Source organism: Anticarsia gemmatalis, chromosome 5 (assembly GCF_050436995.1).
Source record: "Anticarsia gemmatalis isolate Benzon Research Colony breed Stoneville strain chromosome 5, ilAntGemm2 primary, whole genome shotgun sequence".
Classification (NCBI taxonomy): domain Eukaryota; kingdom Metazoa; phylum Arthropoda; class Insecta; order Lepidoptera; family Erebidae; genus Anticarsia; species Anticarsia gemmatalis.
Window position 1 is genome coordinate 6,804,184 of NC_134749.1, and position 22,814 is coordinate 6,826,997.

General features: G+C 33.2%; 4 protein-coding genes across 4 annotated transcripts; all 4 read right to left on the bottom strand.

The window, feature by feature from the left end:
- Positions 1 to 1,969: 1,969 nt before the first annotated feature.
- LOC142972963 (endocuticle structural glycoprotein SgAbd-5-like) lies at positions 1,970 to 3,114 on the bottom strand. Its single transcript, XM_076114429.1, has 3 exons — positions 2,839 to 3,114; positions 2,415 to 2,634; positions 1,970 to 2,070 (listed from the first exon to the last, which is right to left on the bottom strand). Exons 1-3 carry the CDS (start codon positions 2,970 to 2,972, stop codon positions 2,026 to 2,028), a joined length of 399 nt encoding a protein of 132 aa, XP_075970544.1. The 5' UTR covers positions 2,973 to 3,114; the 3' UTR covers positions 1,970 to 2,025.
- A 1,696-nt stretch (positions 3,115 to 4,810) lies between these two features.
- On the bottom strand, positions 4,811 to 6,338 carry LOC142973357 (endocuticle structural glycoprotein ABD-5-like). The gene is made up of 3 exons (XM_076115009.1): positions 6,111 to 6,338; positions 5,608 to 5,791; positions 4,811 to 4,908 (listed from the first exon to the last, which is right to left on the bottom strand). The coding sequence occupies exons 1-3, from the start codon at positions 6,236 to 6,238 to the stop codon at positions 4,855 to 4,857; spliced, it is 366 nt and encodes a 121-aa protein (XP_075971124.1). The 5' UTR covers positions 6,239 to 6,338; the 3' UTR covers positions 4,811 to 4,854.
- A 1,144-nt stretch (positions 6,339 to 7,482) lies between these two features.
- Positions 7,483 to 9,275, bottom strand: LOC142973358 (endocuticle structural glycoprotein ABD-5-like). Its single transcript, XM_076115010.1, has 3 exons — positions 9,119 to 9,275; positions 8,512 to 8,695; positions 7,483 to 7,631 (listed from the first exon to the last, which is right to left on the bottom strand). Exons 1-3 carry the CDS (start codon positions 9,244 to 9,246, stop codon positions 7,578 to 7,580), a joined length of 366 nt encoding a protein of 121 aa, XP_075971125.1. The 5' UTR covers positions 9,247 to 9,275; the 3' UTR covers positions 7,483 to 7,577.
- Positions 9,276 to 14,793: 5,518 nt separating this feature from the next.
- LOC142972965 (endocuticle structural glycoprotein SgAbd-2-like) lies at positions 14,794 to 19,995 on the bottom strand. The gene is made up of 4 exons (XM_076114432.1): positions 19,854 to 19,995; positions 18,486 to 18,634; positions 16,484 to 16,638; positions 14,794 to 15,156 (listed from the first exon to the last, which is right to left on the bottom strand). The coding sequence occupies exons 1-4, from the start codon at positions 19,860 to 19,862 to the stop codon at positions 14,975 to 14,977; spliced, it is 495 nt and encodes a 164-aa protein (XP_075970547.1). The 5' UTR covers positions 19,863 to 19,995; the 3' UTR covers positions 14,794 to 14,974.
- Between the last annotated feature and the right edge of the window lie 2,819 nt (positions 19,996 to 22,814).

Below are 22,814 nucleotides of genomic sequence, written 5' to 3' on the forward strand. Positions count from 1 at the left end.
GCAGAAAAGCATATTGGTCGTGGCAATATTGATTAGATAAATTAGTTCTGGTTAAATGTAAACTTGTTTTGAAAAATAACAAATTGTGCAAAATATGGATGAAGTTCAACTACTATGTTGTTAAACAAGTGGTCTTGAACTAGACTTACTCGTTCTGCCCGAATTCGTAAGTTTCTGCAATGATATCATATCAAGGAAGTAGAGCCTATTTCAAATGTTAGATAAATACTGTTACGATCCAAAAATTGCTCTGTGTAAATTGATAATTAAGTCAATCGAATAAGTGATGAGGGATTTTTGAGCCGGTCGTGTTTTTTATGTGAACCAGTAGAGGAAGCCAAAGTGCAGCTTTTTGTAGGCTGTGATCACTTCCCACATAATTAACAGCTCCAATTACATTGAGTATCTATCGTCGAGCAATATTTATTAAGCAAGTTAAATAGGTATGTAAATAAATAGGACTGGATCTGTAGCCTGATTCTCTACAGCCGTTACTGACAATTGTCGAGCGTTTGACGTTTTAAATGTACTACAAACGTAGTTCATAATAATAATATGGCGCCTGCTAGAGGTGTTGACAAGATTTTCCTACAAAATTTCTCGACAGCTAGCCGGTTGTCGATAGTCGATAGTGTTGGGGAATCGTGCTACTGAATTCCATTGTTTTCCATCTTAAGTCTTAAGTAAAACAATCGTGTTTGCATGTTCTATATTCTATGAAGCTCGAACATTTACCTACTTTGTTAATTGTTTGCCGTTTCGCAATTCGTTTCTTCACCCAAGTTATTTATGAGCTATAGGAGCTAAATAGGTATGACGGTACGTTCTTTATTACCTGCGAGGGCCTAAGGTAAATAGTTAAACATCATTATTTCTTCATACATATAGTGCTTGTTTTATATTAACAGGCTATACCTTGATGTAATGACTGCTTAAAACACGATTGTCCTAAATATTAGGTGTCTGATGAATCTCGTGCTAGTTTTAAAGTTTGACAAGCACTTATTCTAGTAAAATGTAGCAATTATAAATTATCTCACTAAAGTCTTAGTATGACCTTGTTTAGGCGTGACACTGTTTAGTATAAGAATACTTGATTGATCCGTAAAAAGAATATTGAGAAGGATTACGTAGCATGTCTTTATATTAGTGTCAAAAGCTTTCATATTGTAAATACGTATAATAACATTGTCTTGTTCTTTGCTCCTTGTTGATGAATAGTGGGTTTGTGAATTTGATGGTCGTGGTGTCTTTATCTTTCACGATTATTTAACCAGTGGTTTCATTACCTCAAGTCCGTTATGGCACATTTCTTTTGTCTATTGATCTAGTTTGCTGATCAAATCAAATCGATCAATCTTGTTTAAGTTACGCATGTTGAATTGTGGAATACGTAATTTTACAATAATTTGGAAGCAAGATTAGACCTTACAAGACTGTTCTTCCTGAACTTCATTTAAATAATTCTCGGAACAAAAAAACCTCGGAATCTATTATAATTTTATAACATTTGCATCATATTCCGTTCCGTATATTAAATTCGATAATTGTTGGATGATACAAACGAAACTAATGCGTGATTCGTTCGAGTGCATGTTTCGGTTTGTTTGTCAATGTTTATCTTGTTCTTCTAATGGACATCAAGGACTTGTCTGATTGGAACCTTGAAGGTTTAGTGGAACTGTTTTATAGTTTTTTAATAACGCATAATGTATGTATTTTTTTTCATGTATGATATTAGAAATGATTTATATTAAAAACGTGTTAATCAGCCTTTGTTTTGGGAATATGATTTTGTGTTTGTCAAGGTTGTCTAGTAATTACCATATCTCTATGATTTCTAAAATTATTTTGTTCAACTCCTCGAATCTTTAGTTTTATAGGTCAAGGCTTTTTGAATATGAAAGAAAAAGAAACATACATTAATTCATTATTGTTAACTACACAATAGGTAATGAAAGAATATAAAAACTGTTCAACATTTTATTTAAAATTTATTTTTGTTTTGGTTTCGATTTGTCCGACTTAACCTAATAAGCTGGCTACTACATTTGGGTTTATTCCAGGTGCCTGAAACAATAATACGAAGAAACACTATGTAAAAAATCTGAGAAAATATACGGAAACCCTAATATTTCCCATAATCAATATTGTAACACTATTGCGAAAACACATGGCATATATTTTTAAACTTTGGATTGTATTTGAAATTGTACTGATTATAACCAATAATTAATAAAAATCGTTTTTGGGGAGCCCAGCACATAAAAAAATTGAGCGCTCCGCACCATTAGTTAACGATTAATACACGAACTATATTACTCAAATAAACAAAATTACAAATTGTTTTACAAATTTCAAAACAAATCTAATAAAACCATTTAAATTTTAATAAAAAAATCTTCAAAACTTACAGCGAAAGAAGGCGGCACGAACGGGAACGGGGGTTTTCCAGATAAATCTTGATCGAGAACCTGGTATCCATTTTCATCAGCAGTGTACCTTACAACAACTTGCTTGCCCTCAGTATCAGTGTATGTGTATGAACCTTCCACCTCGATATGTTCGTCATCTAACCCGATGTTCACCAGCCGCCCGGTTTCCTCACGAGTTATACCATTTGATGTTACAAAGCTGCAATTATAACGACAGTTGCTAAAGCATATTTCACACGTTTTTTTCATTAAACATTTATGCAAATATCTTGATTATTAAGATAAAATGTTAATGGCTTTGAAATAGAAATATGCCTAATGCAATGTTTAATTAAGAATCAGAGAGCGTTATGTTGATAATGCATATCACTGGTTAATTGAGAAAAAATGTTTTGAGTTGTACCTGAATCTGTAGTTTCCATTTCCATCATTTGTATTATCGTAACTGACTATTTCTGCCTGAGCATCTTCAGGTATAACGCCAGCAGTGGCTAGCGAGAAGAGAGCACACGCGACTATTATGTAGCTCATTTTCATTTAGACTAATTTTAAAAACACAGAAGCGGAAGAATCTCAAGAAACTCAAGGATCAATTTGAAAAAAAGAAATCAATTTGCTCTGTTCATATATCAAAAGATTAAAATGAATCTATCAAAATTTTAAGCTAGCGTTATGGTCATGCCGCTATCAAACTTAAATTATATTATTTTGAAGCCTCTTGCTTATTATATACTACACAGAAGTTATTATAGCGCGATTGAATCTCATAAATTAGTTTTTTATGTTTACTAAAAGACATTAAGACTATTTATTGGCAGAATCATAACGCTGAAATAGCAATTCTCGACCACGAGATTAAAAAATATATGAAACCAACATCATGGCTAACATTTGAGTTTCGGTTCAATTTACCTTGATTGAATATCTATTAGCAATTTTGTAAAATTTTATACATATTATATAAAATTGCCAAGCCTACACCAATAAGTAGCCAGAATAAAATACATGTGGAAATGCTTTTGCCCAACCTGTACCACCATTAAGTTAACTCTAGGTTTAATTGAAATAAAACGTTTGTTAATTTTGCCAAGATTTTCTCGACTAAACACAGTACAAATACACTAACAATTTGTGTTATAAACCAGTGATATGAAGAGGCATTGCAAATATTTGTTACAAATAATTCTTACCAAGTTGCGGAAAATATATCATTTTTATTACTTACGTATTAACAGTTCACTAATGATAAAATACATCCATTATATTAGCCAGATATACATATATAAACGATAGAATTAGGTGAAAACGACCTACCGAATTCAAATATGCTGAGTGCTACACACCGTCAACCAATTGCTACTCCTACTTTGTTCATGTCAACGCAGAGTATTGTCAAAAGCCTACACGTAATAACTATTAGTCACGGCTATCACCTGCCTTGAACTTTACTTTCTCTGTCAATGAAGGTCATACAGTATATGACATAATGATCGTAACATTAAAAAAAGTAAATTTTAAACTCATATTCCATTTTTGTTTTCATTTTATCTTTCAATACCTAAAAAGTTTCTTAATAAGGCATAGAACCTTAATTATTTTACCCCTTTGTTCTATTCAAGTCCTAGGCGATAAAGTTCAAAGCAAAAACAGGCGAAATGTTATAAGAAAATAAGGGTTATTTTCATAATTCGTACTCTTAAAACGTTTTCTTAGTTCGTACTCTGCCGCCTACTTATTTTAGTCCTAGCAACTGTTTGCATCTTTACAATTTATCGCTACCGAAGACCGTGTATTTACTTTACTTGAATCTGGAAGATAAAATTTACTATAATAATATTTTGTTGCTGTTTCGTATACACTACTTTCTATTTTTCGTTTTTATGAAAAAATAAAACATACTTTCTGTATACAAAATCTTTTAGTTTATATAAACGCCTTTGAAAAGGAAATCGCGTTATTTCATATCGTATAAATTTATTGAACAAAAGTTGTCAATTTTATGGAAATAACTGTATAAGTTAGTGCATTAATTGCTAATGAACTTGAGACAATCGGTCAGTGTAGAGTCACGCATTGTGACGAGTTATAATTTACAATAGATTAAGAACGAGGCCATGAAGTTCAAAGTCACATTGTAACTGGTTGCATATAATAGATATATGTTTTAAGAATAAAAAGAACGTAACAAAAAAAAGTATAGGATAGGCTACAGAGGCTTTTATATCCCGCAGTTTGTAATAAACCCGCCAATATTATTATAATAAACAATTATAATTAACAATATTATTTAGGAGATATAAATAGACAATGAAATGTGGGGCTAATGAATGCTCTTATTAAGGGTTGCAGGTTTGAATTAAAATTATATTTAAATCGAATAAATAACAAGTTTATTTTTGGTTCATGTTGTATTTTTTTTTCACTTTCCTAATAAAGTTGCTGTGACGCTCGGTGGTAGGCTGTACACGACTTGCTGAAATAAAGAAAAATATAAGTAAGTATTGAAGGAATAACTCGATACATAAAAGTAGTATAATTTTAGGCTGTCACAGATTAAAATAAATTAAACAACTGGCCACTGAGAGATCAAAATAAAATTCGTTCCGTAAATAGGTACATAAGAATGTTTTAATAGTTTGTATTAGTAAACATGTTTACGACTAAATTGCAAAGGAATTAAAAATCTCTTAAAGAACGGTGCAAAAAATTAAAACGTTTTACTATAACAGAAACATACAAATATTTTTTGCAAAACAATTATTAGATTTGTTATTAACATGAAGTTAGATAGTTTTTTAAAGATCGATTCTTAAGAAACTGGTCTTGTCTTAGGGGCAACTTTAAAAACATACAAACGACGAACGTAGGATTTAACCAGATGCGTAAAACATTTATTTGTTTATACACATTAATCCTATGTAATAAAACTGCTCTTCGGACAGGATATCGACAAAACAAATAGGTATAGTACATCTTAATTCCTCCCTTTTAAAAATAATTCAAGGTCTCTTTCACCATTTCTGATTAAGTATGTAGTTTATTAGGAAAACTGTGTTTTTTATACATTTGGTGTCACTTTAAATAGAGAAAAGTTTAACTGCTACTCATTCAAAAGCTGCGAAATCCGCCCTTAGCCCTAAGAACGTACGTGGTACTGGTTTAGATTACTTACAGGTACTAATTGAGGCGGTTCAACACGATAGCCATTCTTATCAGCGGTATATCTCACGACCACTAGTTTTCCTTCAACGTCTGTGTAAGTATAAGAGCCTTCGACGACTAAATGTTCATCTTCTTGACCAACGTTCTCTAGGTGTCCAATTTCTTCACGACTTATACCGTTGGAAGTTTCAAAACTGTAATAAGGAAAAGTGTATACTGTAATATCGTTAGAAATGCATTGCTGTTTTATAAGATAAGAGTGAAAGAGCCAGGATAGGACTAGTCTAGCTAAAATCACAAGAAAATCTAAGTTATCATTTTTTCATTACATAATTATAGTTTAAACATACAACGATTTTGCATAAATTCAATAGATATTATTACGTTACGTAGCATTGGGCTCAGATGCAAACATTTATCCTTACTTCGGTTTTAACTATTGTCAAAAAATATTTCAATAGTATGCTACTAATTTATTATATCTGATAAACAAAATATGTTTTGTTTACATACCTGAATCTATAGTTCCCGGATCCATCATTGGAACTTTCATATTTCACTATTTTCGCCTGAGATTCGTCCGGTATGGCTGCAGTTGCAGCGAGTGATAACAGTCCACACAAAACAATGACACGATACATTTTGTTACAGCTCACCAACCAAAAATTAAATGTAATAGGCTTTTTGTAACATAACCTCGAAATAAAATATTCAAGAAAATATTCTCGAGGCAATTTTCGTACTCACATTCGAACACAAATAACCGCGGTTTGAAAACCTCCTGCTTATTATATAGTTCTTTGAAGATAATTATAGCTCGTATTATTCTCGTAAATATTTTTAAGCACTCATAGTCGTAAAAGATCATTTAAGTAAATGTCTTTGGTAAAGTTAACTGACCATTTCGATACAGATACTTACATTTTATAGAGCACTTAATTCAATTATAAATTATTCCTATCCAAACATACTAATACTTCTCTTCAATAAATTCTGTAGCAGTGTATAGTTCTGTAGTATTGGTGTCATTTTTACAGTTTCACTTTTCAACAAACTTTCTGTAGATTTTCTTAGAAGTCATGCATAAATTATTTCTTCACTCTTGTTCATAGAAAGTATTTGTGTAAGATAATCGCTGCCAGTATAGTTGTTTCGTTACAGTTTACCGGTAATCCTTGTTTAAAATTCGAAACGGTGGTAGCCCAATTGTTAAATCGTCATGGACAGATCGTGGGTGCGGATATAACTACAATGTTCTTCCAATCTGAACATATGCTTTTAACACGGGCGTTTTAGCCTAGCCGGGGTATTTTGTAGAAATAACAAGTTGTTGTTATTTCTACAAAATAAAATTCAACTCGATTTGCATTTTATACATTATGCATTTGAAAAAGGACTGGTCTGATCTTGCCGTCTATTTGGTGGGGAGGGGGAGGCCTTTGCCCAACAATGGGACACTCAAACAGGCTAAAGAAAAAAAATACGTTTACTGTCATTTTATCTATCAGATATCCGTCACCTACTCATTAAGTTGAAACTGGCCCTTGTTTTAAGTAAGTTAGCTAGGTAAGTTGGCACTCGTTACACTCGCTGTAAACAATGTGACACTATCGCGAGTATAATCTTTGTTCTGCGAAGGGAGGTTGCCCTTGAACTTTATCTTTATTGTCCTGCAAATAAAACTAGCCGGTTCTCGGAAATCTAGGACAAAAACCTTTATTACCGTTTAATAGACACGACGGATTCATGTTTATACTAGCTCATGCCAGGCCTATGTCTGTGTAGGCTTTAGAATATACTCTTCGTACAAATCATCACAAAGATTGTATTTTTGAATAAGGATTGACTACTCTACGCATTTTCTTTTGGTAATTTAAAGTATGTGAATGAGACTAAATAGTATTTTTCAGATTGGTGTATTTATTAAGTAATCCTTATTGTTTATTAGCACAGTTTTGTAGTCCCGGCTGCATGTTTTTTTCACTTTCCTAATAAAGATGCCACCACATTCGCTGAAACGCCGCTCACGACTTGCTGAAATTTAGAGAAACAAATTAGTTAATACCACAACTTTGATAAATCAAATACTCATCATTAGCTTATCTTGCTGATATTTTTGTTATTTGTGCTAATATGTGCTACTTTTAATATATCATTTTGTACTTATTTCACCATATCGTCGCTTAGGTAACAATACCGCGTAAGTCGAAAATTGGTCATATGACGTTTTATACTTCATTGGATAGATTTTGTCAGCGCGCATCGAATGATGTTAGATTTTTTTTTAAATTGTCCAATCTTGAACGAACTTAATATCTACCTATTTATGTATTCAGTACACATGTCAGAAGTATTTCAAAGATAATAATCAGTTTTTTATCTCTCCTGGAAACATGTCAAATTTAACTTGCGCGGTATTGTTACCTAAGCGACGATATGTAAAAATCAAAACAGTTTGTAAGGACGGTTCAAGATTCCTTGCATCACAGCATAGGCATAATTCAGTGCGGCAAATCATCGCATTATAAACAATTGACCGTATAGAAAGGTAATTGTGATTATGTTACCCTTGATTCTTCATTTATTTTCATCGTGTTTGTAAACACAAATAATGTTTTAAGAATTTATAAAGTCAAGAAAAAATATGGAAAATTCAAGCCATCAAATTGATGTAGTTTAGGTACGTGATATTATATGCTTTAACGATACCGAATACGGCCGCTAGAAGGCGGCTAGTATTATAAATGCGTAAGTCTTTTAACGCTTAATAGGCTTTCATGGCTAAACCGTACATAGCTGCAGATCTAAATTATAATTTAGCTGAATTACACAGCACACATGAACGGAATTGCGAACATCAGCTAATATAACAAGATAATCAAAGAGCTCTAATGTCTAATATCTAAATACTTACAATAGGCTGTTCTGGCTGACTGACTTGATAACCGTTTTCATCAGCTGTGTACCTAATGACCACGAGTTTTCCTTCCACGTCTGTGTAAGAGTAGGATCCTTCAACCACCATGTGCTCATCTTCTGTGCCGGCGTTCACCAAGTGGCCGACTTCTTGACGAGTTATACCATTTGAGGTCTCGTAACTGCAAAAAGAAAAAAGGCACATTTAAAAGAACTGTTATAATTAAGTAGCAATATGGCCTTGGTGTGAACAGAAAGTCTGGTTTAGAATCCTTGCACCCACCGGTTGCTTGAGTAGTAATGACCTAAGTAGACCAAACACTACAGAACTTCAACTTGTACGGAAAATTCTTTCTTTAATGAGAAGGTTGGATTTCCTAGAGGTCACGACTTTTAACTGCTAGTTATTTCGTTCTAAATTCGAACACATTAAAAACTACTTATCTATTACATTATGAATACCATATTGTCTCATTATTATTGGAAAGAGCAAAATCTGGTGGTACGAATTTGGGTTAACACATTTCTTACCACACGGCAAGCTCTAAAAAGGTACTATAAATTATCAATATTAATTTTAGTTGATAAGCTGAAAATATACTTACGTGAACTTATAATTGCCTGCACCGTCATTGGAGCTCTCGTACTTGACGATTTCCGCATTTTTATCCTCAGGTAGTACCGCAGCAACAGTAAGCGCCAAGAGGGCACACAGAACGATGAAACGATGCATTTTAAAGCTGAATTTTTCGATCTATGAACAAAACACTGTTATTTAATGTGATGTACATAATATTATATACATATAATATGTTGCTTTAAAATTGCCTTCACAAAGCCTCATACTCACATTCAAACTCAAATATGAAATACACAATTTGATAACCCTCAGCTTATTATATAGTTTTCTGTAGATAAATAAAGCGCTTGTTATACTCGTAAATATTATTTTTTATAAGTATATAGCCAGACACATTAAGGATGCTCATCGTCTGGGACTAGATTGACCAGTTACTTATACAAAAAGGTTTTTACCTAATTAAATATAAAAAAATACCAAAGAAAGCCGTGTCAAAGGCCGCGCAATAAAATGGTAATATCATATTATGTGTTAGACAGGTTTCGTATAATTTAAAATTATTTAAAAGTTTGTTAACCTTAAATGGAAGTTTTCAAATTTATATCCCTAATTAGACTTCTATAATTCGTCTAGAAATATTATAATTTGTTACATAAAAAAGATGGATTAGTAATAATCCTTTAAAAATACAATAAAACTTAAGATATTTGAGGCATTTTTGTATCGTAGGTATTACGTGAAGTTTTTGTATTAGGCATTAAATGCAGCATTCGTCTCATCTCTTTCAACCTCTAAGGTCAAAGTGAATATCTGGTTTTCCACCCAGACTCATTGATGACATGATAAGGAGCGTGTTTGCACTCATGTACCTACTTCCGTGTATCATGCATTTTTACAAAACACTTAGGGTCATGATTTAAAAATGTTAAAAACGTTAGGCACAAGTTACAAGAGCCGGGACACTTAAAATTAGGTACCTACTCTAATTTACGCATACCAATTAGGCTTTTAACAGCCTATTTTATTAAATGTATTGTAATTTATGAATATTGATAAAATCATAGAAAACAAATATATTACGTTGTAATCCAATATCACCATATTTCTTTAAATATTTGTTGCCTATAAATATTTGCTACGTTACCTCGAGTTAGACGGGGTCAAAGGTCTGTCTTATGATACCTGCTAATTAAGTTGTACTTATTGTACACGTGGTGATATGAAATCGTATTTTTTTAGGAAATAATTGGACCGAAAAATCTGTACCTTTATGCGGTGAACATCTATGTAGTTCAACCCAACACTATTAAGGACATCTGCACACATTTATGTAATCGTACCTTTGTTAGTTTTGCAATAGTAATGCCAACAAAGGCAAGGAAGAAAGGCAGGAACAATACATAATTACGATCCAAAATCCAATCACATATTGCAGAAACGAATGATAAAATCGCGGCTATCATTGATGACTGTGAGTCCCAATTAATGACATAACAATACTACTAAAGTTCAGTGCCTCGATTCTCTACTACTATCGACTACCGACAACCGAACTGTCATCGAGAAATTTTGTATGAAAATCTGATCAGCGCCTCTGGCGTGTGTCGTAGGAAACATTTTGGCAGTACATTATAAATGTCAAAATTTCGATAGCTAGCCGGTTGTCGGTACTCGATAGTTGTACAGAATCGAGGTACTGGTGTCATTGTTTAACATAAGTCCAACAATTGATTTATGATGTGTCACATAACATGTCGACATCACGTTTTGTTAGAGCTTAGTAAGGTGAAGATTTCATCGGTTATGTAAGTTGACAGATGAGACTCCGGACCAAAGGTAACCGAGCCGCCGGTGAATGCGTCCCATGATTGGGTTGGACGTTAGTATTGCACACTCACCTCTTATAAAGGGTATCAATTATTGTATACGGTAATTATGCTGTCTTCAACCATCTAATCTTAGATGTTGTGCGTTTATTATGCCAGCTATTGATACTATGTGATTATTGCGTTAGATTAAATCTTGATTTCAGATAGTGTGAGTAGTGAAAATGTCGCAATAGTTTTCATTTTCGTGGAGTGGGACATATATGCAATAGTTTCTAATTTCAATCTTATAATACAAATCAAAACTGATTTAAATATATTAATTAAAGTCATTAAGTATTTTTATTCACTAAAGAATAATAATACAAAAAAACTAATGAAATGTCATGCTCATTTAAAACGAAAAATAATAAATGTCTTGGAAAAAGAAAAAGAGAAATATATATTTTTGTACATTGTTAATACTGCCATCTAGTGGTATCTGGCTGCAACAACATCGATTTTTGTATTTAAGGCTTAATAGTTTTTTTCCGCTATGCGAAGGTTGCTTACTTTCAGAGATTGTACACATGGCGTGAGGCTTCTCGCGTTAAGAGAAGCGTAAGCAGCTCTATAACTAATATATGCTTGTAAACATAGATGGCACTGCACGCACCAAACTTAAGTTTGGTAATATAATTATGAGGTTGTTGCTACGGCACAATTCTGCACCCGAATATCAAAGATTGGATCCAACAAAACTATATTTCGTTGAATATAAATTACAAATAGATAAATAGTTGTCTATCTCCGAAGCTACATGCCATTTTTAGATATTTTCCATTTCCATCAATATGATGAAACACAATCAATGTTTTATATAAAGCTGTTAATCGCGGGTGTTTGCCCGAAGTCCCACTTAAATACATAATGTTTAACACTATTTCAATATGCATCCAGATTTATCAATTCAAAACGACCAAGTGTAACATTAATTTTCTACAGAAATAAGCAATTTGTTATATCAGATAACTCAGTAAACACGTAGTTTGTCGTAAGCGAACGGATTTTGCATCAATCACTTAAGAAAATTAGCATTTCGTGCATTTGTATAATGTTTTAACAAATAAGCCTGTTGTAAAGAGGTTGCATTATCTAAATTTGATGTTAATAAGGTCAATGCATCTACAGACGGTATCAAAATTGATGTGTTTCGTAATTCTATTAATACTAAATAATTTAAGGTTAAGTTAAATAAGAAGGTACGCGAATATATCGCGTTCTTTTAATAATTTGGTATAATATTGTTTTAATAATTAATTTGTTTTTGTAATTGTAATTGTTATTACAATATCAACCTTTGTACATAATATGACATATATATGTTACTGTAAAAGCCCGAACTGTGGCAAATCCTAAGATTTTCCGGTAAAACCTAAGATTTACCAACTCTCAATGGTAAAAGTCCGAACAAGCCGGAGTTTAAAAACTATGTTACGGTATATAAAAAAATCCTCCTTCATAACTATGTTAATAACTATTTCACGGTATAATTATATACTGTGACATAGTTATAAAGAAGGAGTTTTGGGCACAGCGACATGGGTAGGTTAGGTTAGAAGGCTAAGGTGGGAGCGAGCGAAGCGAAGCTCCCACCTTAGCCTTCGTGGTTATTTTTTTTTAACCACCCAGTAGGAGGAGCCCCGCGAAGCGGGGCTCCGGCGACATCTCGACATCATCAATTGAATATAGGTAAAAGTTCGAAATAAAATAATTGTTCGGACTTTTACCATTGCGAGTTGGTAAATCTTAGGTTATACCGGAAAATCTTAGGATTTACCACCGTTCGGGCTTTTACAGTAACATATATACATAACATCAGCGTTGCCTTTCTTCCAAACTATGTTGGAGTCGGCTTCCAGTCTCACCGGATGCAGCTGAATACTAGTGCTTTACTACGTCAACATTTGTACATAATTATTCAGTCTATTCCCAACCTAATGCGAAAAGGGCGTGATTTTATCTATTTTATATGTAAACAAATCGTTTATATTATTATTTATTATATATATTACTGGAAAATCAGGACGTTTGCAGAAATATCCGTGTGTTACGTACAAAGTTTTGATAGTATACGGATTATACCATACAGGATAAGAATTTCTACATCTGTAATTGGAGTTACACTTGCAAAATATTATTTAATTTCGCATTTTCTTCGAATGGTTTGGCAAGGAAACTTGCATCCGAGCTCTAAAATAAGCAACGTATGAGGATGAAGGCGTATTTATTTACCAATATAAGTGAATATAAACAAGCTTATTTAAATTCATGTGTAATAGTCATATGCTTGGTCTAGTTAAGCTGAATGTAAGGCTTATTAGCCCACGCTTAGGTTATTATTATTTATTTAAGATGAGGTGGCTAAGTGTTTGTAAATTGGAGTTGAATATTGTTAATCTTGTTTATTAATTTGGCATGTATTCAGTAATTTGCTAATAAACGCGGTATTCCTTATGAATATAACGACGTATGGTTGATAACAGTAACTTATTTCGTCCGTTAATTTATGGTGAAAATTAACCGATGCATAAAATTTAAATACATACTTGAACATCTTATGGTTTTCAAAACTTGCACAAAACGAAAAGTATTGCGAGTTTGCAAAACTATCTTGATCGAGATTTGCAGTGTTACTGGTTCAAAAGAGTAGGTACGATAGTTTAATATGTATGTTCTCAGATATTTGCAGAGCCAGCAGGCAAAATTGACTTGCTGCTACAATCTGTGTACGTTCTTATATTTCGTAGAACTACATATACTTAATGCATTGGATGGATCATCAAAGTATCTTATAAAATAATATGCAAACTCAATAAATACACGATAAACAGATACAACGCGTTGCATAATTGGAAGTTTATCAAAAGCCAGTCACAGCTTATAAACACGAATAGATACATTGGTCAACTATGTTTAGAGATTACCGAATGATTTATTTGTTATGGAGATATATGTGACAACTTCATTCTTAGTAGGTCGTGTCGATTCACTCGTGTAAGTTCGCTCGGGCCAAGCTAATTTGTATTACGTTGCATGTCACCTACAACTGGACCTATTAATTTAAATTATAGGATATTATGTTAAGGTGAGCAGAGAGCAGTTAGGCTTGATTTATGGCTTGCACCCTTTATTGTAGATAGTGTTCGAATATAGCTAAGGAACCAGTCCGAAGATGTAACTTTTTGGTTGTATGTTTGGGATTTCTAGTTGAATGAAATACGCTTTACAATACAATATTTGGACTAAATATACGCCACGTACTTCATCATCTGTAAAATAAATGCGATTTTCCGACTTCGAAGGAAATTATCGTTTTATTTGAATTCCTGTATATTGCATATTATTTTCCATTAAAACAACCATAGTTTGGTTAATAAATCCTAAAGTATTATTGCATTCGACATAGCACAAAAACACGTAGCTGTATAATATATTGAATTGATGCAGTAATTTCCTAAAAGGTGCGGGTCTATTTCAGGGCGCTTGAATAAGCCTCGCAAGTATTGCAATCTTAGACGTTATGATTTACTGACTTTAATAAGTAATCGTTTTGATCTTTTGAACAAGGTAAAGATAAACCGGGAGTTTATTCAAGCGATGGTTACATTTGACCCTTAAAGTGCAAAACTCTAAAGATACAATTTTAAGTAATAAAAGGTACTGGGAGTAATGGTCTTGTTATTGTTATTGCTGTCAATGTATTTGAATATTTACTCCATCATTCACTTACTTTTGTATCAATTCATTACAGTTTTTGAGCTGTAACGACATATTTTGTGTTTAACTAACTTAATAGAATAGGATGAATTTTTAATGGAATAAAACAACAAAATAATTATATTTTTCTTTACTTATCAATCTTATAAATGTCTTACAAATAAAATAAATCACAGTAACAATCGTTATAGATACTTATACTACGTGTACATCTTAAATATAATCGTGATAGGTACAAGCGTGCGATGAGTATCTTTCGATGTGGTCAAGTATGGCTTTTGATGGAGTTGGTGGGTTTAACCGCGGAAGGCTTGGCCGAAAGGTTGTTGTTGGAAGGCAGACTGTTGCTGGTAGGCGGGCTGTTGTTGGTAGACGGGCTGAGCTTGTTGAGGCTTGGACTCGATGTACTGGAGAGCGCGGAGGATGGCCTCAGGGATGGGGGGAGGGGTGGGGAGGTGAGCACCTTCGGGGCGGAAACCTGTAAATAAGAATTCAATTAGTATATTGCCCGAAGTCTTGCTAGCAGTGAAAAGATCTCGGTTTATTTTTAATTGTTAGCATGTGAAACCGTGTTTGTGGTGGCTATTTTTTGCTCAAAGTATAATCTTATTACTTAATAGTCGTAGTGTAACAACGAAGGTTATTATTTAACTAGCTGACCCGCGCAACTTCGCTTGCGTCACATGAAAGAATCATATTTTTCCCTGTTTTTGTAACACTTTTCACTGGTACTCTGCTCCTATTGGCCGTAGCGTGATGATATATAGCCTATAGCCTTCCTCGATAAATGGGCTATCTAACACTGAAAGAATTTTTCAAATCGGACCAGTAGTTCCCGAGATTAGCGCGTTCAAACAAACAAACAAACAAACAAACAATCAAACAAACAAACTCTTCAGCTTTATAATATTAGTATAGATTTAATTATGCACAAAACTGTGGCACGCGGTAATTTGGATTACATACATTCAGTAACAGTATGATCATTAAATTTATAACAACTGAGATTTAAAAGATTACGATTTACGATTGTTATCGTAATGAGTAATCTTGTGATGCTTACTTTATTACAAGCGTAGTACTTATGAGCACATACACATAATTTTACAGATTATACTTATTGTTACGTTAATAGGCCATTAAGTGTTCTGGTTAAAGGCACGGAGTGTGAAATTAAAAGATTAAGTTCAGTCATATTTTTTTCAAACATTTTTAGTATAACAACAGTATCTGGCAAATGGCAGCTTTAAATATTGACAAGAAAGGACTTAAATGCGTGAAGAGACACATACGAGTACAAAAAAATATAAATCTTGCTGTGACTTACAACCTGTATAATCAAACAGTACTAAAACATCACCATGTATAGTAAACGAGCTACAAACTCTTAGTTTTAATGGCTAATTTAATTATATCTTTAAAGAAAACATGTTGTTGTGACATTTGAGAATGTCGCAATGGAAATGTTGGCTGCAATTGAAATAGTTATGCCAACTATTCGAGTTCGAGTAAAAGCTTATTGTTTAAGAATTTATGTTACTATTATAATGTCACCAATTTTCTAATTTCCTAGTGACCTCTTTTATCTAATGCTACTAATGGAAGCACAGTATTATAACAACCAGCTGTTAGGTATTATTCTGTCGCGTAGAATAATTGACCTACTAGAAATTTTCATTAAAACATGTTCAGCAATTACAAAAGACTGCTCTTGGCAAGTAAAAAACTGAAAACAATCGATGTTATAGATAAATAAAACACTTATTTAGTTTGAACTAAAGTAAATTAATAAAAATGTTCTTTACCTTGTTCGTCAGCGACGTAGGAGAGAGAGATTGGGACACCCTCGGGGGAGGTGTAGCTGAATGAGCCCTGAGCGACCTGAGCCTCAGCGTCCTTCACTCCAGCGTTCTTGAGGTAGCCCTGCTCCTGAGCAGCGATGCCATTGCCGGTCTCGTAGCTAAGAATTAACAATAACAGTTAGTAATATTTCACTGCTAAACTAGAGTATTTTTTCCCAAAGTGAGGGATTCGACTGCCTCCGTGGTGAAGTGGTTTAAGGCTGAACAATTATTGGTGCGATCTACTAATAATTGTTTCGGGTCTTGTTGTCCTTTGTGCACGTTGTTTGTATGTTTGTAAAAGTACCAGCGACACGAGTTGTCTTTTTATAAAAAAAGGAATTATCTATTGCTTCCAACACTCTGTCTAAAAAGTAAAATAACAAATGCACATCATAGTGATTCATCAGGATTAAATTGCAACAAATAGACGTAAACAACGCCCGGAATTAATCACGTCGGTAACCGACATTAATACATGTCTAATAGTAACTTAATATTGCATTTATTTAACCGGTATCTAAATACTAAGCGTGTTTTATACAAAGATGTGCTTTAATATGGGAAAAATCTATAGCAAATAGGATATAATAATGCTAAGAGCGGATTCTAGTTATTTCAAGTTGAAATTCGATCATGGCAAATATTGTGCAAGCATGAACAGCTATTTTGACAAGAGAAGGCTATTAAAGTTTAATCAGATTTTCAAAATTGCGTTAGAAATTCGGTTTAATTTATGATTTGACCTAGCAGGCTTGGTTTTTTGTTACTAGGTATGCCATAAATCATGTCAGGATATAACAAACAAGAATAACCATGGCTGGCGGCGGCGGTGTCCCACTCTCAAAGATCAAATCTAATGACATGCTTCTCTAAAGCATTTTCAGGTCATGCAATCTTAATGCACTGTCAATCTGTTGCTCTTGGGAATGTTTTGATAGCACGCCATGTAAGCTCCTTTGTTTTACAAAATCAAAACAGCATAATACATTTGTTACACACTAAAACTGACATTTGCAAAAAATCTATCATAATCATTATGTCATTAATTTTAGAAAGTTCACCTTTTTAAACTCACATCTGGTTAATCTAATTCAAAATTAATAATATTGCTTAACAAGTTGCTCATTATGAGATGAAAACGTCCTCGGTAAGGCTGATCTGCATCGTAAAACTAATTTAGTTTGTAACAGAATTGATAGATGGTATCTGACATATTGTGCTAATAAAGTATTGCTAGAACATGTAGGTGAATCACAAATATCAACGAACTCATACAACGTTATAACACCTGAGCGAATTTGTTGCGTAATCAGGGCTTGGCTGTGAACACTTGCGCGGATGACTCCCACAAATTCTACGTTTAATATCTTCGACACTGAAGGAATGCCCGTTATGACCTCACTGCAACTTCTTTCACAATAACTTGACTGATATGGATTAATATTTAAGGCTCATCAATATGCTAATGATTTTATATTATTTCTTAAAACACTCAATAAGTGGGACAGCCATACGACCAGTGGTAATGGAAATGCAAGGGTGGGCTTTATTGCTCTTAATTACCATTAATGATGTCAGCACCATTATGGCATGCAGTAGGTGTTGGTTTCGTACAAATTATGTATGGTCATGCACCGTGTAGTTTATGGGAACGGTGAATCGTTACTTTATGAAACGTCAGCTTCAACCGTTTTTATTTAAGGACAGCCCAGACTTATTTATTGTATACAATTATTCATGCTGCACTGCTTGCGGCCATTAATCTTTTGTCTCATGAACAAAGTTTATTTTGCATAAACGACTTGCTGTTTTTTTGGTAGCTGGGTAGGCTGAAATACCTTTATTTGGAAGCTTACGACTTTATGTATGTACAGTATGAAGTTGTACATCCATGTGATGACATCTATTCTTTTTACTCTTTGTATGTAGGACGGCTAGTCCTACGTATTTAAATAGTATTTACCTGTATTGGTAGGAGCCATCAGGGTTGATTTCCTGCGACTGTCTAACGATGGGGATGACTTGGTTCTGGTATTGGGGTTGCGGCTGGTATTGTCCCGGGAATTGGGGAGCTGCGCACGCGACAGCTACGAGAGCGGAGAGAACGACGAACTGCAAAAATAGAAAAGTTATTAGCACATTTTCTATCGTCAACAAACTGAAAATAACATTAAAGTGTTTCAAATGAGTCTTTTATGATTGTGTTACTGACATTTTATATTCATTTAGTATCGGCAAGTTCAAACGGCTTAGATGAAATTGAATAGAAATATTTTTTGCAAAATCCAAAGCTTCCTTGTTTACAAAATGTATCGCGAAGTTGCATTTCAACAGAATAGGTCATTTACATTTTTACGATCAAAATATTTGAAACACTTCTTTTGATTTGACTTTCGTAATGAATGTTCATATCACAAAGTTTCTAAAGCCTTGACGTTTTAGTTTGTGACGAATCTTAATGACACATTATAGGTGATAGATGAGCGTTACAACCTGTGGAAATTGTGTTTTATGGGTTTTATGTTACACCCGACGTTTATATAAAACCTCTTGATGTTAAACAAACAGTTGCGTAAACATAGATTGGACAAGTTAAGCCTTTGATTAATATTGTAAAGAATGTTTGATGGTAATTAAAAGAAATTTCGGCTTCACAAAGTAAACACAAATGAGCCATGGAAAAAAGTCTGTGAAACTAATTTTGATCGTATTCAATTAAATGACTACAGCATTTGTACTACGACAAAATAAACAAAATGTTATTAAAAATTCTAATTAGATCTACCGTTATTGTATTAGGGTAATTACGTTCTATTTACAAACTTAACAAAAACGTTAGTTAGATGAATTATGCATTATTTTGAGACTTGGAATACAAAAGTATTCTCATATTCTTCTACACGTGGGAAGTTTTTAAATCAAGATACATTTGTGAGGAATGATCATGTAAATGAGGTATATCACATAATTGAGCATTGTATAGGCGTTGTCTATCAAGTCAGTTAGTGCAAGTATGCAAGTCGAGGAAAGCGTCGTGAACTGTCTGTTTGTTGTGAACTTTGTGTCAATCAATTGTATAATAGAAATTTAATTTAATATTAGATACAAAGAACTTGGTCACAAAGATGGTTGTGACCTATGACATCGAAAGAGGAGATTAGAAGTGTAGTTAAATGATTTGTGAAAATAATAAGCTATTGTTAATTTTGAAATATAAATAATTAAATGTTAAGTTGCAGTGTTGAACAATTGTTAATTAATAAATTTGATAATTATATTTGTGATTGAACTGAATCGATGACCCTAGATTGTATTGACTTAGGTCACTTACCGATTTCATTTTAGTGTTTATAAAATGTGATGAGCAGGTGATGATCTGCGTTGGATGTGTGTGGCGGGAATGATTATTCAGATCGACCGCTGCGGCTTTTATACGAGCCGGCGTCAGCGCACCTCGTGAAATTGGAGTACAGCGCAGGCGCAACGCGGACTTACGCGCACCAAAGCGTTCGTAGCCGCCCGCCCTGACGCACTCGGTACTATAACAGGTACAGATCGCTTTATTGATTTTAGGTTTATAAGACAAATGATTTAATGTTCTTATTAATTAGTATCCCTTAATGTATGAGCTTCGTGTACGCTGCATACTCTTCTTATATTACTTGAACTGCGGTACAAATGTATAAGAATGTTCGTGATTTAAGTACTTAATTAAAAGATGATTGAGAAGTGTAACAAACTATTAAGCTCTTAATTGGAATAATGTGAGGATATTATTTCGTTTATGACAGAAATGTGCAGATAATAAAAGTCATAATAGTGTTTTCATTATAAAATGAGCATGTAATGTGAAACCCATAATTTTACTACGAGACATATTTCAGTTTTAAATATCATAAATCTTGTAACAATACGAACGATATATCAGTTGCACAACTAGGCTGTAATATAAGTCCAGGCAAAAACAAGCAATGGCAAAAAACGCATTCTTTGTTTAGGATATCTCATGATCAAACGATAGTGTAGACAGGTCAGCCAGGTGGCCTAACCCATAGAGAACGAGTTTTGGGAAAACCACCGACCAACCAGAACGATTCATCGGTCAGCTTTTTTATTCTAGACTTCTCGCGATTTTATTTTTAGAATCGAAAAAACAGTATTCAAGATGGTACAACAATAGGAATATTACTTTATTTAGTAATCAAAAGTTTTGATTAAAATTTAATCAAGCATTTAAGGAAAATTTATCATAAATCATCCGTTTCTAGTTTCCTTAATTTCGAGATTATTACTCTATCTGAGTGCCAAAATTCGGTGATTATTGCCTAAGCTTTCCACATACAGATATTCAATATTACAAATGATTGATATTGCAAGGTTACATCTAGAAATACAATAATGTTTTTGTATTATTCCTTTTATTAGTTTTTTATAGGATAATTGCGTTGAACTATGATTAGGAAACAGATTCAGCGCTTTTGTGTGGACCGATACACGAACAATCATAATGATCACATTATAAAGTCCGGATGTTTGTTGATGGTTTTCAATTAAATTTAGGGTCCCCTGTGTAAGAAACACATTTACATGATATAAAGTAGTTTTTTCAATCTCAATCAATCTTGATACCCAGTTAGATGAATATGATAGAAATTTATAAAAAAAGAACTAACGCTAACAGTCCATACTGCTGTTTTGTAATACAAGTCACTACTTATCAAAACATCCTAATACTAAGTGTCTGACATTGCGGACTGTCATCCCAGCTTAAAATAATAGATTCGGCTCCATGTTTCCATAAGGTAAAGTTAAAGATACATTACTACATATAGTACATTATTACTACATTTTGTAATACTCGCGATATAATCAGATAAATTAAGACAGCGGTCTAATTGATATAAAAAATTACATTACATATTTGACAGTTGTAAGATAAAATGGAATCGGATATTGCTTGTAAACGATCGTTACCAAACGCACCGCAGCATCTCGTTAATAGTGGAAGGAAGGATAGGAAGTATAAGTAGTTACACTTGTTACGGCTTACACATTACAGAGACGTCTTAAAGGCCGCACGTGGAACATTAACATTTTTATGGTCAAAGTTTAAGAAGCCACAAGCATTACATTAACTCACTATAACGAGGACGTTTTTGCTCTGTCGTTTCTGTTGTTTCCAAGAAAATCCAAAATATATGAAGTCAACAGCCTCTCTAGTATGTTTCAAGGATTAGATGCTGTGTGTGTTCTGATTAAGATGAGTTTGCATTGTGATAGGTTCTAAACTAAGGTTTATTTGATTTATTTATAAGTACAGCATTAATAAGATGTGTTCTGTAGGTTGCCACCCATATTGACACTGACTGTTTGGTCGCAAAATTTTAAGTTTTAAACACTTTAGGTAAAAGTATAACATGATAATCCTTACTAAAAACCAATACCAGCATGAATGAATGTTAACACAGAAAATTAGTCTTAAGTTTATATCATTATATTATAATAACTAACTATAGCAATCAACTCTTTGATTATTATCAATTATCGTTTAATAATAATTAATTATTATAGTTGCTTGGTTAAAAAAATGGTCAATTAAATGTATATCTATTCTTTAATTCTATCAGTAAACTTATTAAGAAACAAGGAAACTACGTTTAAGAAAATGATGTGTTCATTTCACAACTTTAGGCACTAGGTCTTGGAATATATTTCTGTTTATAATTGAATATGCTAATAAATTGTGAGAATGTTTTCAGTTATTAAGTTAGCCTTAGGAGGTTTTATTTATTAGACGTAGTGATGTTCCTTTCTACACGCCATACATTCTTCTGATTTATGATTCACTTTGTTTTAATAGAGATTTGTTTAAATAATACGTTGTGTTCACAGTTTTGGCACCTGTGAACTTCCTTGGAAAATGAACAGGCGTACCCTTCCTGAGGATGCTCTTACTCTCACCGAAATATTATATTGAATTGATTTAGCCATGATATTATCCACAAGCATTATAATTTTATTGAAAAAAGAAATGCAGCATAGGATATGTTTATCAGGCCAGGAAAATGGGATAATACAGCATATAAGTCTGCCTGTTTCTTATAAGGTTTTGATTATATCGCTACTCTCCACTACCAATTATAATTTAATTGATGAATTTATTTGTACAGCGCAAGCTATTTTTTGTTCGGAATCAAGCGAGCTTCATGTCACAACTATAAATTGGTCCATTTATTATCTTGGAAACATCTTCAATGTGTTCAAACAGTGTGAGTTCATCCATCACTATCTG